General features: G+C 40.9%; 1 protein-coding gene across 1 annotated transcript; it reads right to left on the minus strand.

Annotated features, from left to right (window-relative positions):
- Positions 1-738: 738 nt before the first annotated feature.
- On the minus strand, positions 739-5,943 carry LOC133888459 (SH3 domain-containing protein 2-like). Its single transcript, XM_062328718.1, has 10 exons — positions 5,673-5,943; positions 3,437-3,550; positions 3,284-3,353; positions 3,014-3,165; positions 2,640-2,741; positions 2,032-2,232; positions 1,875-1,937; positions 1,595-1,747; positions 1,382-1,456; positions 739-1,103 (listed from the first exon to the last, which is right to left on the minus strand). Exons 1-10 carry the CDS (start codon positions 5,724-5,726, stop codon positions 987-989), a joined length of 1,101 nt encoding a protein of 366 aa, XP_062184702.1. The 5' UTR covers positions 5,727-5,943; the 3' UTR covers positions 739-986.
- Between the last annotated feature and the right edge of the window lie 11,685 nt (positions 5,944-17,628).

Below are 17,628 nucleotides of genomic sequence, written 5' to 3' on the forward strand. Positions count from 1 at the left end.
AGATGAAGGAAGGCATGCTACACATATCATCAATATGTACATTATAGTATGGATTGTTCTCAATTTGAAAGTAAAACATCTATTTCTCTATGGTGCTCATCCGCTCACACCGATTTTTTATTTTGCCTTATGGCAAAAGGTAAGAAAAAAATGGAAAGCGAGGATAATTATATCAATATTAGTTTTAGTACTGGTGATAGTGATGAGTCTGAATTTGATCTTTTAAGCAAAAATGATATGTCCAAAATGATCAAAACTATGCGCATAATAGAAGGCTACAAGAAAAGTCTCGAGAGTCAAGAAGAATTCTTCATTAAGAAAAATAGAAGAAGCTAAGGCCTTAAATAAGAAATATAAAAAACTTTAAGAATCTTTAGTTCGTTATCTAATTTTTATAGAGAACTTAAAATTAAATATATTTTTTTAATTGATAAATTATATGTCATTATTATTGGAAGGCAGAAGTTGGTTTGAAAAAAAATATATAGCTTTTGAGAGATGATGTTATATGAGATATTATATATATTATATATTTTATTCGCATAAAAAACCAATTAAAAACAGTTTTTTAAAAAAGCTAATCCCAACCAAACATATCCTTATTGACTTTGGAATCGTCACTGCTTGTGCACTTGCTTCTGAATCCGGTATAGATAACCTTATGTACTAGTTAGAAACAAAATATTCATGTTTTTCTTCTTTTTTGGGACGCTTCCCATATCATTGGAAAAACAAAGGTTATGAACAGAACCTGTAAGTGTGTATTCCACTATTTCAAACAACAATTCAATACAGCTAATTCCCAACACAGTCTCTCAGAATGTCCCACATTCAAAATCTTCTCAAAAACTGAAAAGGTAGAACGAAAATCTAATTTATGCACGTGACTTACAGTAAGCACATCGCGGAAGCTAAGAGGCGAAAAAGGCGTTGACACTGTTCCAGCTATAGAGATCAAGAACACAAAATGGTACAGCTCAAAACCTCTAAAAAATATGCGGAACTTTACTTGCTAGGACACGTTCTCGCCTTTCGATATAAGCGTGTGGGAACCATCCTGCTTTGCCCTTGCATTCACCTTCTGCCCAACCATTGCTTGAGATCTGTTTTTGGAAAGAAAAAAAAACGGCATCAGATTTAATGGCACCTTAAATAATGGCATGTGCTTAGCTAGTTAGCTAGCAGCAGGGGGAAACATTTAAGCCTTAAACAGAACTCAAAACTGAGGAAGCACAAAACGAATGCAAACATTCGTTCAGATCAGGTAAATGGCAGCTAAATGATGGTATGGTTACTTGCTAGGAGGAAGACTTTAGGAGCCTTTAAAATAGTATTAACAACTCAGAGGTATATTAGAAAATAATTGCTGGAAAAATACTACCTTTCGGACAATTACAATATCCCCAGCTGACAAGGTAAGCTCAAACTCACTTTCAGCCTTGAAGGAATCAAGGGCCTGCATCACAAAGAATAAATAGTCGTATTGAAGAAACATCCTAGGTACCGACAACACCATGTACACGCGAGGAAGATTTTTTTTAAGAAAAAAATAACAAATTTAGCATGAAAACTCTTCATAAAAAATATGGCACACCTCTCCTAGGAAGAAATCGACAGATTTGACCGATTCATCAACAGAAGTGGATGCAAACACTCCATTAACTTCATCATAAGCTGGTGGGGGTGGCATATAATTTTCTGCTGCTGGGGTAGGGGGCGCTTCAATTTTTTGGCGCTCGGACACCATCTATCAATAATAATATAATCGTCAAGTTAATGAATACAATGTTCTGCATGCTTCACATTGCACAAGGGATGTCCCAACATGCCAAGATATAAATTTGGTCAAATAACAAGTATTATCGTATACATACTTCTTCTTCTAACTGGTCAAGGATATCCAGAACTTTCTGATGATAAGCTCGCTCAGCCTCAACCTTTAAGCCAAAACAAGAATCATCAGCAACCGTGAAATGCAACAACCTGATGTATAAGCAAATGCTGCATTGAAATGGCACAATCGATTATTACCAGTGCAATGAGACGCTGTAAGGTCAACCTTTGCTGCTGACCCTCAACTGCAGACATTGCTGCAATAGCTTCCTTCCCCAATCCCACCATGCTTGACTTCAGTTCTTCAAGCTTGTACTCAGCAGCTTCCAGTTTCGATATCATATCACCATTTCCAGCCGATTCCCTCACTCTGTTTTGCCGTTTTGACACTTCAACAGCCTAGAAAGGGGCAAAAAAAAGGGAGTAACTAAGGTTAAAATGTCAAATTACAGAATGGCTCAGGTAATTTGAATGGTCTGAGAATGTAATAGGATCCTATGTAGAGAGACCTTGAGTGGAACATAAGCTTATCAGGACAGTTGGCAGTCAAGTACTTAATTTTGGCATTGTGTGGTGGAAAGTGGCATAATGATACTGATATCATTGCTTTACCAATGATTATATTTAAAGTTTCGGACCAAAGAGGTTATAATAATAGTATGGACCATATAGCCTAGGTACCTCCTGAATGACTGTTGCCATCAACTTCAGAGAATAACTCTAGTTAAAGGTGTCTTCTAGGATGAATTAACCTTGAAGAATACAATTTCATCATGCAAAAACTACAAGGTAGCTAAGACTTTCACCTGTGCTTCGGCTTCTTGCCTCATTCTGTCATATCTCTGTGCTAGATGTCTAGCATCCTCTAAAGGTGCCCCCATTACCATTGCCCGCAGCGGCTCTGCCACCTAGTATTCAACAAATTTATTACCCAGTTTGTCAGACATCTATTTAGCCTGGCTACATACAATGTAAAGATACAAAAACGAAAAACAGTTCAATTATAAGAATCCAAATACCAAAGATATTTACATAAGTTCGTAATTTATAACAAAATATATAATGCATCTAACAAAATAATTGAAATCTCAACTATTTTGTTACGATTCAGTGCACAGGAAATTGCTGGTAACACACATATCATAAGAGGTAAAGCAAATCCAGCATTAGGAAGATAGACCTGTGTGCCAAATGCTTTCAACATGTTCCCACGTTCCTTTTCAATTAAAGACCGAGCCTTTCCAAAGTATGTAGCAGCTTTGGATAAAGTATCACCACTTGCGCATGTGTTTTCAATGCCATATTTCTGGCTATCATCGGACAATTTGTTCCCTACATATATAGGTTGCACAGCTAATGAGTAAAATTCAATTATGACAATGTAACTCAGTAGTACTGTTCAGTGCAATACAACTCGATCAACTGGTAGATAGTAGGACAAAAAAGGTACCTATTTCAACTTGTTTGGACCCTGTGACTATATAGCCCTCCACGCCCCGAACAATGTCCCTTTGAAAATGCTGGCAAAGGATGTGGATTTTTTTTTTTTCATCAGAAAGAGGCAAGGTAGCAGAAGGAGACAAGAAATATGTGTTCTTCGTACTTTAGCAGCACGAGTCGATAAGTAAAGTTTTTCCAATCTCTGGTGCAGTTTAACTTCTGATTCATCTGTAAACGCATTATCTGAATTTCCATAGCCAAACTGCTTAAACACGCCCTGCAATGGTATAGATAGATACAGTGTTATGTCACTTGTATTGAGTTCAAAAAGTTAAGACTTTCTAGTACACTCAAACAATGGGGCGTTTTTATGCTTATATGATATAATCAAAACCGTAAGAGAAACACTGAAGTAAATGCCATATGTAGTATAGGTCAGCTACTGATAATATGGGCTAATTAACGAACAGATTCAAGGTATATATTTCCAATTGTAGCTAGGGATGGCAATGGACACATTTTACCCATGGGTAAACCCGAACGGGTACAGGTTTGAGATGCAATTTTTACCCGTGGGTATGGGTGCGGATTTGAAGTTAAACCGAACGGGTATAGAGAGACGGGTATGAAATAGGCTTACCCGAGCCCGTTTTGCCCGTGTACCTGCTCCGCACTTGTTGTCTTGTTGAACAATATTCGTTTGTGTTGCATTAAGCATTGTTAAATTGTGTTTATATGTGTGAACTATGTGATAATATACTAATGCGATATGCATGCTATGCATATGTGAGATGCTTGTTCATTATCTTAGTTGAGATGCATGTTTAAATTGATGATATTATTGTTACATACTTGCTCTTATGTTTAATGTATGTCTACTATATTAGCAAGCATACGGGTGATGGGCGTGGGCGTGGGCGTGGGTTTGAGAATTAGCTCGCGGGTACATGTTTAAATTGACGATATTATTGTTACATACTTGCTCTTATGTTTAATGTATGTCTACTATATTAGCAAGCATACGGGTGATGGGCGTGGGCGTGGGCGTGGGTTTGAGAATTAGCTCGCGGGTACAGGTTTGTATAGATTCTACCCACGGATATTGTACCCGTTGCCATCCCTAATTGTAGCATTGCATAAGCACGTTAAGGCAGAGTTGGAGATGATGTTTGATGGTCATGGAATAACATCAAACTTTGCAAATTGCAAACAAGAATTTGGCATTTGCAGTATCACATTTATAAATTCAGCCGAGGACCCGATGATTAGCTTATCCAGCTAGGGTGTGTTTGGTTGCACGAATCTCCCTTAGCTTGGCCCGGTGGATGTGTATAATCTCAGAGAGAAACGTGTTTAGTTGCTCACGTCTACTGTTCCAGCTTAGCCTGGCGGATGTAAATATACCGCCTCATCCTAACCCAAAGCTTCACTCCGCAGCCTAGCTCGACAGATGCAGACTCTACATCCACTCATGCAGGCGGTCCTACTTGTCAGTGTCACAAAATCATATTCATACGAATAATCAATCACAATCTTAACTCTTGCATCCGCTTATGCGGCCTCAGATTCAGTCAACCAAACAGAAACTCAGTTTAACCTGTCCAGACAGATACAACCAATCAAACACTATTATTTTCAACAAATATGACTCTGCTCAGCCTGCTTATACGATACAGCTCTACGAAATATTGTCTGCGGAACCAAACACACCCCTAGTTCTTATCCTACTCTCAGGTAGGAACAACATTTCATACCAATTTCATGATTAAGCTTTTTCACATGAGTAAATCAAAACAACTAGCCACCATTTACAACTCCGAACAACACGATTATCACCAAGACAAATAGTACCCCAAGCATGTCACCTGAATATTACCTACTGATATTCCCTGTCGGCCTTCTGATTTTATCTGTCTTCATAGGCTTTCAGCCCTTTAATACCTTTGCCTTGGGTGTTCGTAAGCCAATACAAACCCCTAATTTCGGTCAAACATTTAGGTTTGTTAAGAATCAAGATATAAGCAAAGCAACCGAGTACGGAAATTTGGGACTGATCATGTTTATGCGGCTCTTTATTTGGACGAGGCCACGAGGGAATAACGAACGATACTTCAAATCAGACACCTACAACTGAACCAATCTGATCGATACTATCGATCGCAGCTTTTTTGTTTATGAAAATTGCAATCAAACTTCCACCTCCTAGGGCCAACATAAGCTACATAACAAGACAAGATCGTGCATACAGGTAGATCCTGCGCAGCAGCACAGGCAACGCAGAAATCAGAAACCGAGACGCATCTGCGCGACGAAAATCAAGTCCCCGTTACCCAGTCCGTCCTCACGGGTGCTCAAATGGGACAGGATTCGTGGGGCGCGGTCAGGAGCGCGTGACTCACCTGGCGGGCGACCTGCTCCTTGAGCCTGGAGGCCTGCTTCCACAGCGCCTCCATGGGAGCAGAGGCGGGGACGGGACGACGAGACGAGCCGGTCGCGCGGAGGCGAGGAGGACAGGGGTCCGGCCCCTCTCTTGTCCTGCTGTGTTTTCCCCCCGATCCGTTCGCCTGGATTGCTTCCTTCCTCCTCCGACTCTCCGGTGCTTTCGCGGTAGGTGGCTTCCCGCACGGCCCTTTCAGCCAGCCAGGCCGCTGCAATGGAACCGCGTGCGCGCTGCCTCGGTCGGTGGCCCCGTCGCCTGGGGAAAAAAATTAACGGCTCTGTCTGCCAGCCGGGGCCCGTAGGACGGTTTGCCCGTCCCTGCACGACTCGGGGTCGGGGGGCGGCCGGCCCGTGCCCGGGCCCGGGCGTGCGGCTGGCACTAGCGGAGGAGGACGGACGACGGGTCTGTGTGTTGCAGGTGCGTGCGGTCGCGTCCAGCGATGGCAGCTAAATACGTGGGTTTAGGTTTTTATGGGTTTTTTTTATCTAGTAAGTATAAATTTAGGTTTTAAATTTTACTTACGGGTTTGATGGGTTGGATATTCGATTCTAATAGCTGCGAATTCAGGTTTGAATTGTTTCCAGTAGATGATTTGTGATCACCTAAATAAAACTCGCTCACTCTTCGAACAACCTAGCACAACTGATCTTCCCTCCCCAGTTTCTCCACACCACTCGCTCTCATACCGCAGCACCCTCTCGGATGCCCAATCACCCTACCCTATCTAGCAGCCCTGACCTCCATGACACCCCACCCGGTCTCCCCACCTCGCTTGGCAGCTGTCACCTGACTGCCCCCACGTTGCGGTGCCCCCTTGCCCACCTTACTTGTCATCTCGACGCCTAGCAACCACAGATCCAACCTTGTTTATCAGCGAAGCTCTTAAACCCTACGTGCATCCGATAGGTGTGGATTCGGATATTATTTTTCACACGTTTATTGTTTCGAGTTTAAATCAGATTAAGATTAGCAGGTTCCAGACATAATTTTGCTCCACTTAGACATAATTTTGCTCCACTTACTTCGTTCCTATCCATCACCATCCCTAGTCGGGCTCGATCCAACCGCTCAGCTGTCAGCGCACGTGCACAAGAAAATCACACCGCGAAAGGCTTTTTTTGCGACGGTACTTCTCTGCAGTATAGTACGATCTACAATGGAGCTCCTTGCTGGGAAATATTTGTGACGCCAACTGTAAAAATCAATGGAAACATAGCTAACGAGCTCTATTCTGCTCCTTGCCAGGAAATATTTGTGACGTCAACTGTAAAAATCAATGGAAACATAACTAACGAGCTCTATTCTGCTCCTTGCTGAGAAATATTTGTGACGCCAACTGTAAAAATCAATGGAAACATAGCTAACATTTTGTTAGCAAATAGAGAATAGTCGATACGACTACCGACATACCAAGTGACCAGTTCTCTACCCTCTCTAATAGGCGTTTACAAGACGTACCGCAAGCATAAATTGTCTCTTGTGTTGTTCTTTACTTTGCCTTTTTTTCTTTCTTTTCCTTTCTTTTGAAAAAACTTTGTTTTGCCTGTTTTATAAAAGAGACAGGCAACAGATGAAGAATGAACGTGGAATCAGCTATGTTGGGCCGGGCCTTAGTCACATGACCAACTGGCCCGGCTTATTCTTGACGGTTATCTCACCATACAGAAAAGGACCATGGGTCGCCACCTGACAACTCCAAAGAACACAAACGCGCTACTAGGCACTGTCCAGGACCGTTCAAAGACATCAATCGTGAAGAACAAAATCGTCGTAATTAAGTCTAGTCATATTTTATAAGTATTAGGTTTAATTTTGGATAATTTTATTTTAAAATATTAAAGCACTTGGTTTTAAATTAATTAGATAAGAGAAAAAAATTTGGGGAAAAAAGAAATAAATTCGCAGTTGAAACGAGCTTCTTTTTCTAGCATGTGGGGTCCACAGGGACGGCCAACCACCTCATCTCCTCTTCGGGCAGCAGCCCCCACCTACTTCCTCACTCTCCCATCTCTCTCCCTCCCTCCCGTTTCCAACCGATCAAGGAAAGAGCAGCCTCTTATCCCTCAAGCTCTCTCTTTTTCTACCTCTAGAAGCCGAATCAAGGTATACATGTGTTATTCACACGATCACTAGCTCCTAAGCTACTCATCCATTCAATTCATTTTTGTTTTTCCTGAAGGATTCGAGCCATTCTTGGTGTTTTTGCTTGAAGCACGAGGAACCCCGGTTGGACTCCTCTTCCTATGTGATTTGTTCATTTCCTTCAACACCCGGTGGTCACCAACCTTCACAAGCACCGTGTATAAGTCACTTAGGCTTCCCTCCATAAGAATGTATGAATTGGTGGGTCGATTTCGAGTTTGGAGCTAAGTTTGTGAAGTTCTTGAGCTTTTGAGCAAAAAGAGATGATTCAGATGAGGTTTGTGCTAGGAATCGTGTTACTAGATTTAGTGAGTGAGTTCTAGACTCTATGAACTATCTCAAACATATTTTCATTTGGTTCGGAGAGGCTCGCAAATTAAATCGGCTCAGTTTTCCCCCTCAAAACAACCTCTCTGGACAAACCGATAGTTCGGGTAGAGTCCAGATAGTCCGAGTAGTGAAAGTGTATTTAGCTCTTATGTGTGCTTTTAGTAATTAATAACAATACCTATGGACTAATTATGTATTGAGAATTGTTTGTAGTATGTTCCATAGGTGATAGATGGTAGATTGAGCATGGATTCTTTATGGAATTCCATGTGGTTGAGACATATGCATCAAGATGAATGAGGTCAAAGTGTTGCTTGTGAGATGTATAAATAATAAAGCATGGATTCGTTGAGAATCGCCACGAGTTCAAAGAATTGCATCAAAATCATTTAGATCTTAGTGATGCTCATAAAAGAAAAGAAAATCTCGTAGAAGATTGGCAATAAGCATGAAGGCTAAGTCACTTGTGGAGATCAAATAACTAAAAGTATAAAGTTGTCAATTAAGTTTTATGGACTAACTCATGTGCTTTGTACTGGAGAGTGAGTTAGGGTTAGGTTCCATAAGAAGGCATAAGTTGAATTGAAATATTCTATATGCTAAGAAGTGAATAATAAGATTGTATTCATATATGATAAAGCAAATTCTTTAAAGATGTCGTATACAAAATAGTTTTCTATGGCAAGACGGTGAAGGGCAAGCAAGACTTGACTGCGAAGGACCATCAGTGGTGAAGGGCAAGCAAATGGCTTAGCACCAAAGGACCAAGGTGGTGGTGAAGAGTGGGTGAATGCTTTGAGCTAATGGACCGTGTGAGGCTATAAGAAGCTATGAATGATTCGTATCAATCATATGAAGAATCAAGAAGAGATGGAATGAAGATTATATGGAAGTTGGCAACCCTCAAGGTTTGAAAAAAAGAAGTAGTACTTGAAGATATTCAAAGGCTCACATTGGTTCAAACGAGTTTTACATTTGAATTTGAATATAGGTATGTCGCACTATTAAGAGGGATTCAATGTAGAGCTAATTGTTGTGTCTCAGTGCTCAAGAGTTTATAACCAAACCTAAGTGAGAGTTCTTTTTAGAAATCTGGTGCGGAAAGGGTGAGAGTGTTCGAATTGAGTGTCGGAGTGTTCCTAGTTTGATCAATGTGTTTGAGATCATGAATTCAGTTGGGATATGTAGCTCTCTGAATAAACTTTCTATAAAGTCCAAAATCGTCGAAATCGGACTTCGAGATCAAAAGTTATCGCTGTTTTCAGAGGACTTCTTAGCATATAGAATACTCCGGGTTGTCCGGAGTCTCCAGGTGAGGTTCCGAGTTGGGGTCTTATTTTGGGCCTTTTTAGTTTACCCGGAATCTCCAAGTGAGGTTCCGAGCCGAGTGGTCTAATAGGGACTTTTTGTTTACATGGATACTCCGGGTGAGGTTTCGAGTTGGGGTCTCGGTTTGGGTCTTTTTAGTTTACCTAGACACTCCGGGTTGACCTGGAGAATCTGAGTCGGTACAAAAAAGTGTTGTAACAGCTAGTTTTAGGGGGTTGGGTATTTATACACCCTCATCGTATCCTTTGGAGCGACGGCAAGGGCACGAAAAAGAACACATTTTAGAGAAAAAACTCCTTCCCACTATATCCAGTGAGAGATTTGAGAAGAAAAGTGAGTTGGGTTGATAGATTGAAAGATTGAGTGCAACTGAGCTAAAATACATTCTTGAGCACTTGAGTTCATCGGCGAGAAGTTCACGAAGCGTTTGTTACTCTTCGAGTTTAGAGTTCCTAAGCTGCTAGGCGTCACCGGCGAGCACCTAAGGTTGTGGTGTGCCGCGAAAAGTTTGTAAAGGCTTCGATTTCGCCTCCGAAAGAGAAGAAATCAAGAGTAGAAACCCAAGCTCAAGTGTGACTGAGTTTGGCGAGAAAAGGGTTAGGAGAGACCCGTCTCAACTGTAACCGAGCCTCTCAACGGAGACGTAGAAACCTCTAGAGGAGGTGTCCGAACTTCAAAAAATAAATCACGTGTCTCCTCTCTTGTTTTTATGTTCTTGTGTTCTTATTTAATATTTGTGCATTTAGCTCGATCTACTTGCTCATGTGAAATTGAATATAGATTCTTCGTGAATCTACTTGAAATTATCACTTGAAATATACGACTTCATTTGGTTTGAGCTAGAACTCTTTAGCTGCTCGTTAATTTCAGTTTCAAGCTATTTCCCTATTGAACCTGAAGGTTCCGGATTAAACTCGGATACTCCAGATTCTGTATAATTCGTTGCAAACACTCAAAACTCGGATACTTCGGGTTGACCCAGATACTCTGGTGAATAGTATTTTAAGGGTTTTTTCAATTAGAGTTTTCTTGCATATCTTTTACTAGAATTGAATAATTTTTGTCACCCTAAGATTGTAACTTTCACACTTATTTAAGTGATTGTGCAATATTTGAGTTTAGCATATTTAGGATTTTTACTTGTGAAAAATATGTTAGTTTATTTTCTGCTACAAGTTTAGACTAACGGTAAAAGGGGATGAATTTTTGTAAAATCACCTATTCACACCCCTCTATGTGACATTATTATCCTTTCAGGCTGCCCAGTGAAAACCCCTATGAATTGTGCTAAAAAAATCGTTATAGTTTATGGTATAAGTTAAGTTTAGAACCCTTTGTATAGTATATATGTATATTTATGTAGGATAGATTTAACATGCGAGTATAATCGACCGGGTTTAACCCGTGTCTGGGTTAAACACGGATAGTCCGGACGGATTAAACCCAGAGGGTCCGAGTAATTAGTAGTGCTTTTAACTGAGCACCTAACCCAGAGCCTCACCCGGATAATCTGCCCAACCCGGAGGGTCCGGGTTAATTCGATTTAGATTTAGCATAGAACTCCCGTTCGGAGTACAACCCGGAGGTTTCGAGTTCAACCTGGAGTCTCCGGCCTCCTGATAGATTTCTGAAGTCGTTCAGATCGCAAAGTTTGCTATTATTTCACATATCTTGCGCTTTAGCTTGTTGTTATGCATATTGTACTATACATTATTGCACCCCATTAATGCTCATCATTGCATGCGCTCTTCTTTAGTGAACGAGGATCCGGAGTGTGACGCGGGTGTGGTTGAAGGTGACACCGAGTCATACAGGTTTTGTGAATTCTACGTGGGTAGCATCAGGCAGCCGCCTGAGCAGCAAGACAAGTGTATAAGCATGTTTCTACTATTAATTTTGATCATATGTGTCTAATGTGATAAAAAAAAACACTTTATGTACATTACGCATGTTGTTGAGTCGATATCGAGTCTTACATGGGTAGACCCTTTGTTGATGCATTACACCCCGTCTTGAGTTAGTGGTAATACATTTATTGTAACCAGGGTTTAACTTGATGATGGTCTAGTTTAAAAGTTAACTAAAATGCTTAGCTATGCATAGATTCTTCGGTAGAAGTCGAGCGGTTGTTCAACCTCATTCGTGAGCTATAGGCTTTAATTACTGTCACATTGATAACAATGTTGGGTCAATAGTGTTGGTTGGTTGAGCAGTGAGGATGAGACGAGATATGGGCGGTGTTAGAGGTGTTTCTACTACCCTGATGTGGAGTTCCCCTGGGTAAGTCGGGAGAGAAACCCGAACACTATAGACCGCTTGGGTCGCTTAAGCACCTATCGCTATTGCAATTGGCTCTAGCACTTACCGTACTTACCACGTATCGATCTAATGGTAAGATAAGTCAAATACCTCTTTAGTTGTAATCATTTGAGCTTGTACATCGACGGTGTGAGCAGGTGGGCTTGTAAGAGACAATTAAGGTTACTTCAAGAGTTAACCTAAGTGAGCTCCGCACCGAGCGATGCCTGATTCAAATGGTTGGGGCTTATTGAGAAATGTTAACATGAGTACCCCATTGGGTGGACCTATGTTGTCACTCAAGCTGTATGGTCCTCGAGTTTTGTGGGTAAATTTGTAACCCCTGCAGGGTGTAAAAATATTTTAAAATATCGCGCTCTTGGTCGTGAGCATGTTTTTGCCCATTTGCAGCAGTCGTAGAGTTACGAGTTTGGTTTGAAGTGGTTGTTGGGTTGAGATGGTTCTTTACATATGTTATTACTATGGTTCCTTTTACATATATGTTTAGTTGATGGTTATAGGTTAGATAGTTATGTTGGTTATGTCTAGATGCTCACACATGTTTTTGTTAAATTTTGTTTTCGCGTATAAATTTACTTAACCCTGTGTACGTATTCTTACTAACATCTCAATTCATAATCCTTAGAGTTGGGTTATCTATAAGTACCCAATATGTATTAAGTCTTGCGAGTACCTTCGTACTCACACTGCTCTTTCGGGTGCTACCAGCCAGGGGGAGCTAGTCTTTGGTTACTTCACGTCTGTCGAGGGTGGTGGCCGACATGAGTAGGTAACTACTCAGAGATCATACTTTTGTGATGAAGACTAAGGGTCTGTTTGTTTGGGCTTCTGCTTCTGGCTTCTCTGAAAAGCTATGCTTTTGACTTTTTTGAAAAGCTATTTTTGGATTTTAGCTGTTGTATTTTACAACAATTTTATAGCTTTTCAGCGCATTACTTATCAGAAAAACTACTCTCAGCTAGCTTCTCAGCTTCTAGTTTATTTTCTCAAAAGCAGGCTTCTGACTTCTTCAGAAGCCGTTTTTCAGCAAACCCGTTTGCTTTGGTTTCTGGCTTCTGGGAAGCAGAAGAAACAGCCTAAAACAAATAGGCACTAAGGGCATATGACTCTATCCTCTTTTTGTTGTTTATAGTTTTAGCTTACGCTGTATAGTTCTCTTTTATCTAAAAGTTGATTAGTTTCAGTTTCCTCCTAGCTCTCTTTTGCTGTAAATTGTAAGAAATTATCGATACTTAAGAACTTGTAATATAATTAAATTAATCATTCTTTGTTAAGCTTTGTTATAATATGATATGTTGGAAAGGCATATGTTTCGATCTTATGCATAAAACACGTGTCGAGACTAATAGAACGGTATTGTGATTAATCATAAGTCATAATTGAATAAATAATTAATTAGAATATTGTTTGGATGGTTAAAAAAATCGCCAGCAGATGAGCAAGCGTGATAAAAAAAGGGACAATTGTGAATTTACCACTGTTTTGAACCGTTATTGCAAATTTGTCATTAAAATATTGCAAAAATGCCACCAGAACTGTCACTCGAGTGACATTCTTGCAAAAAATAAAAAATTAGTGGTAAATTTGCAAAAGCCCCTAAAAAGAAAGTCATGTGGATAGAGGAGACTTTTGATCCTTAGACGTTCTAGACTTCCAGCCACTTTGCCAGCCAAAGAGGTACAAGTTGTACTGCACCACCACTAGCAGCTAACGGGTCAAGATTACATTACTCCGTCGACAAAAATATGGTATCCAGAATAACAGTGTGCTGATCGATCATGCCGGGGAAGATGACAAAAGCAAGCTTTTCCGGTGTCAGGAGTAAACGGAGAGAACGAAAGCAATCTTGTGGTGCCAGTGCGCGCTTATCCTAGGAGATCGTCGTTTCGGCGATGGTTTCGGTCGCATCATCCCACGCTTAACTACGCCGTCGATAAGACGCCCACGCGCCCATACCTCTGCCGATCGGGACGCCGCGGTGTATAAAGCGACGCCTGCAAAACGGCATGTACCGCTCCGGGTAGATGAGTTGTCCCTTTCTCTCACGCGCCTGTCAGTGGCCTTCGTTCTCCGGCTGCTGCTGCTTGCATGGTTCCATGGCGCAGGATGCTGCACTGGTTGCCATCTCCGGGCAGGACCAAGCCTGCGATCGCTTTGCTGGGGCACTGATTGCGCATCACATCTGAAAAAGCTTGCTTGCCCTGGCCTGTAATCCTCTCCTGCTGCTCGGCGCTCAAGCTGGGTTGGGTTATGAGATTTTAATGTGATGGCATGCGTTTACAGGACGGATGTGGCCTTCATGTTGCGTGGATCGGTCGAGACGTTCAGCGCACAATAACGGCTTGACTTTCTGCAGCAATGGTGGTAGCCGTCGTTTAGAGTGCAAGTGCATTCTTCTGCTCAAGGCGAAGTCCATATGCAACTGTTACCAAGAGACGATGCGGCAGGCATATCTAGCCTTATCGAGTGATGAACCAGGATGCCTTCTTGATCCAACAGAAGACGCGTTGATCCAATGCTGATTTGGGCGAAACAGCGAATGGATCAACGGGATCCAGGCGTATCTGCTGATTGCGGCGGGGGTGGTTGCAGGGGTGCACTTGCGACCTGAGAGGACAGGCTGCTGCATTGCTGGACCTGGACGAGGCGTTATTTGATTATTCATCTCTGTTTTGATTTCCTTTCCGATTCTTCCACGTTGGATCTGCTATATCCAATGTCATGCCGACAACTGAGACGGCCAAAAGTTCCCTTTTTGGCCTCCAAGACGAGCTACCTCAGCACTTCTTTGAGGGTCCACTTGACCTACACGGTGCTCTGCAAATATATCTCTAGCTGGCGGCAGCAGCAGCTGTGCACGAATGCGATGTAGTAGGTTGTAATACGCTGTATGCATGTACAATAGGAAAGCACACAGACAGTGATGTAAATCTAACTACATGGAGGCCATGCTTTCGTTTTGATTACAAAAGTTGTATTTTAGACTCCCATTCAATTTCGTTTTGCTAGGTTGCCTCGGGCTAAAATTACTCATCCTTCTAGATACTAGAGGAGTATTTTTATTTTAAGGTCGATCTTAAGCCGCCACATAATTTTGTGAAAAAGGAAGTGGCTTGCATAATCATTTGTTGATACATGGAATAGACTAAAAATTGTAATGACCGGCATGCAATTAGTTTTGTCGTACTTCATGAGTACTGCGATTAGTCGTACTTCATGAGTACATGTTTTTTTGTACTACTTTTGAACAACTTTGTTTCAGTTACAAGACCTTTACCATCATCCAATCATACGCATGGATACAGTTTGATAGGTTTAGGTCCCTAGCACTACTGGATCCGAGCTTGAGGGGAACATGCATTTCTTAAAGCTAGAAGAATGGTAATGAGGTCACCCGTGACATCAATTGAAAGGTATTTTTGGCAAAGCAGTTGGTAATGGTAATGAAGTTAGATTACCAAATATATAAGCAACTATGGTTGTGGGGGGGGGGGGCAGTATGGTTCTAGAAACATGAGTTGCAGTGGAATATGGGGCGCAAATAAACTGCACGACCCAGGGACGCTGTGCCGCCGTGTACCTTCATGGCTGCATCTGCATGGCTGAGTATAAACTGATCATAATTCATGGGAAATGGCAAGGAGATTATGTATTTTTAAGGAAAAAAAGATATAAGAATTGCACTGCTCTTTTTTTAGAGAATTGTGCTGCTCCTGAAGCTTACCGAAGACTGACATGCAATCGTATTTATATCCATTACTCTACTACCAACCTCTGAATTCTTGCGCCAAGCTCTTGGCGTACCTTTGAAGCATCGACTTTTGACGTGAGAAAAAGAAAATTATTTTTTAAAACGAAAAAATAAATTTGGGAGGAACTACATGTATTATTATATAAATGTAAAATTTAGAGTTTGTAAGATAAAATAAAATAATTTAAATATTTATTTCCAGTCCAAAGTAAAAACATGATACCTAAGCCAACCATCATCAATATATCCACGGCTTCGGCTCTAAAAATTTTTAAGCTAAAGATGATTAGCTTAAAAAATTATTATAGCTAGAGTTTTGCCAAATATATCTTTAATAAATAGAAATAGGCATCCGAATTCGTTGATCCTAGGTTCACCGTTGCAGCTTCCTTTGCTTGATAGAAGATGGTCAAAACAACGCTACCGCGAGAAGGAAAGTGCAGGAAAAGAGGAGCACTCGGCAGAGGCAGCGTCAAGTTGCAGGACGGCGTCCTTACTGCGAGCCTGACCAGAGAGCACCCATGCGGCCATGTCTGAACTCTGAGCTCTCTCTGACCCCTATCGGCTGCCCATTCGCGCCCATGATCCCAATCCAAGAATGCCTAATCATTGGACGGCAGAAGATTTGAACTTTCTTCAGTCTCATCAACCAAAATGTCAGATAATGTAGTGTGAAAAATGGCACTGTTTAGTAGCAGTTTCAACACACCTTTACACATTCATGCGCTTGCAGTTGCAGAGAAGTGTTGCGCACACTAACTGTAGTCAAAACTCCGCATGGCCTTGACTGAAATATACATCAGAGAAGGCTTTGTGATCGTGAACGATTACTGTTTTAAGGATGCTATAATGCAGGAGTATAACCTGGAAGCGTCTACAAGGCCGTGTGACAAGATTGCCAGTACAGTGCTACCGCATCGTTCCCTGAAAAAACAAGTACCGCTGCACTGTTACCTTCGGTTTTAGACTTTTCTTGCATGTGGAGACGAGCTTTGCCAGCTTCAGGCTGGCATAACTTGATCGGGTCTAGATTGCAACAACAGGTGGTCCCGAAAGCGAGTGCCCTTTTCTTTTCAACATATTTTTGCTGATACGGAAGCATGAAAGCAATAACAGTGATAAAGAGAAGTTGTGACGTTTTCTTATACAGCACTACTCATGAATCCCCGATACGGTGTCCTTGTTCTTCCCCTACCTGTACCACCATGGCTCATCAAAGCTATCGGAAATCAGGGTAGGTCGGCGGAGACTCTGGCCCCCTCTTCCGTACCCTTGTTTGAAATCTGCATCACCCTAGCTACGGAACTTAGCCATTACACATTTTTCACCAAACCTCTTTTTAGACTAAGTCAGTTTTTTATTTAGATAAAGTGATAAGGGTGATAGGATGAGAGTAATTACCTAAATTATATCTCTTAATTTTAAATAATAATAGTTAACCTACACTAATTAATACACACTAACACTTATCAATGCTAATCTTATTATACTGATTACTAATTAACAATAAAATATACTAATTATCACTAATCGTACTCTAATCGATATACCAATAGTACACTAATAAACACACTAGCACTTAATAATCATAATCTCATAGTAATAAATACTAATTATCAATACAACATATTAATTGTCACTAATTATTTTACTAATGATCATAATTAGCCAAGGTGGATGATCTCATTAGCCAAAATAAATAGATCAATCTATCCAGTATATTTAAGAAATATTCCTAAAATGTGGATGGCAATCTCCCATCCACCAAACACCTAAAAAATGTAAATGATCATTTATCATACAACTTTATCGCACCAACCAAACACACAAGTGTGTATACAGTGGCAGGCCCAAGTTAAGACATATGTACACATAATTTTTTTTAAAAAAAATAGTATATATATTATATCTAATAGCTATAGATGTCTGCAATTATTAGCATTATAGAATTACGTGTTGTATTTCTACTCAATAGACCATTTATATTCTTCTGGACCTTATCTCACTACCACACCATATCATCTCAAAACCTAATAAGCTCCGG

Source organism: Phragmites australis, chromosome 13 (assembly GCF_958298935.1).
Source record: "Phragmites australis chromosome 13, lpPhrAust1.1, whole genome shotgun sequence".
NCBI lineage: Eukaryota > Viridiplantae > Streptophyta > Magnoliopsida > Poales > Poaceae > Phragmites > Phragmites australis.

Bases quoted from the DNA above. Each gene is read 5' to 3' on its own strand.
- LOC133888459 (XM_062328718.1), bottom strand. From the start codon at position 5,726: ATGGAGGCGCTGTGGAAGCAGGCCTCCAGGCTCAAGGAGCAGGTCGCC. The intron at 3,354-3,436 runs GTACGAAGAACA...ATCCTTTGCCAG, and splicing joins TATCGACTCGTGCTGCTAAA to CATTTTCAAAGGGACATTGT. The intron at 3,166-3,283 runs GTACCTTTTTTG...CTATATATGTAG, and splicing joins GTCCAAACAAGTTGAAATAG to GGAACAAATTGTCCGATGAT.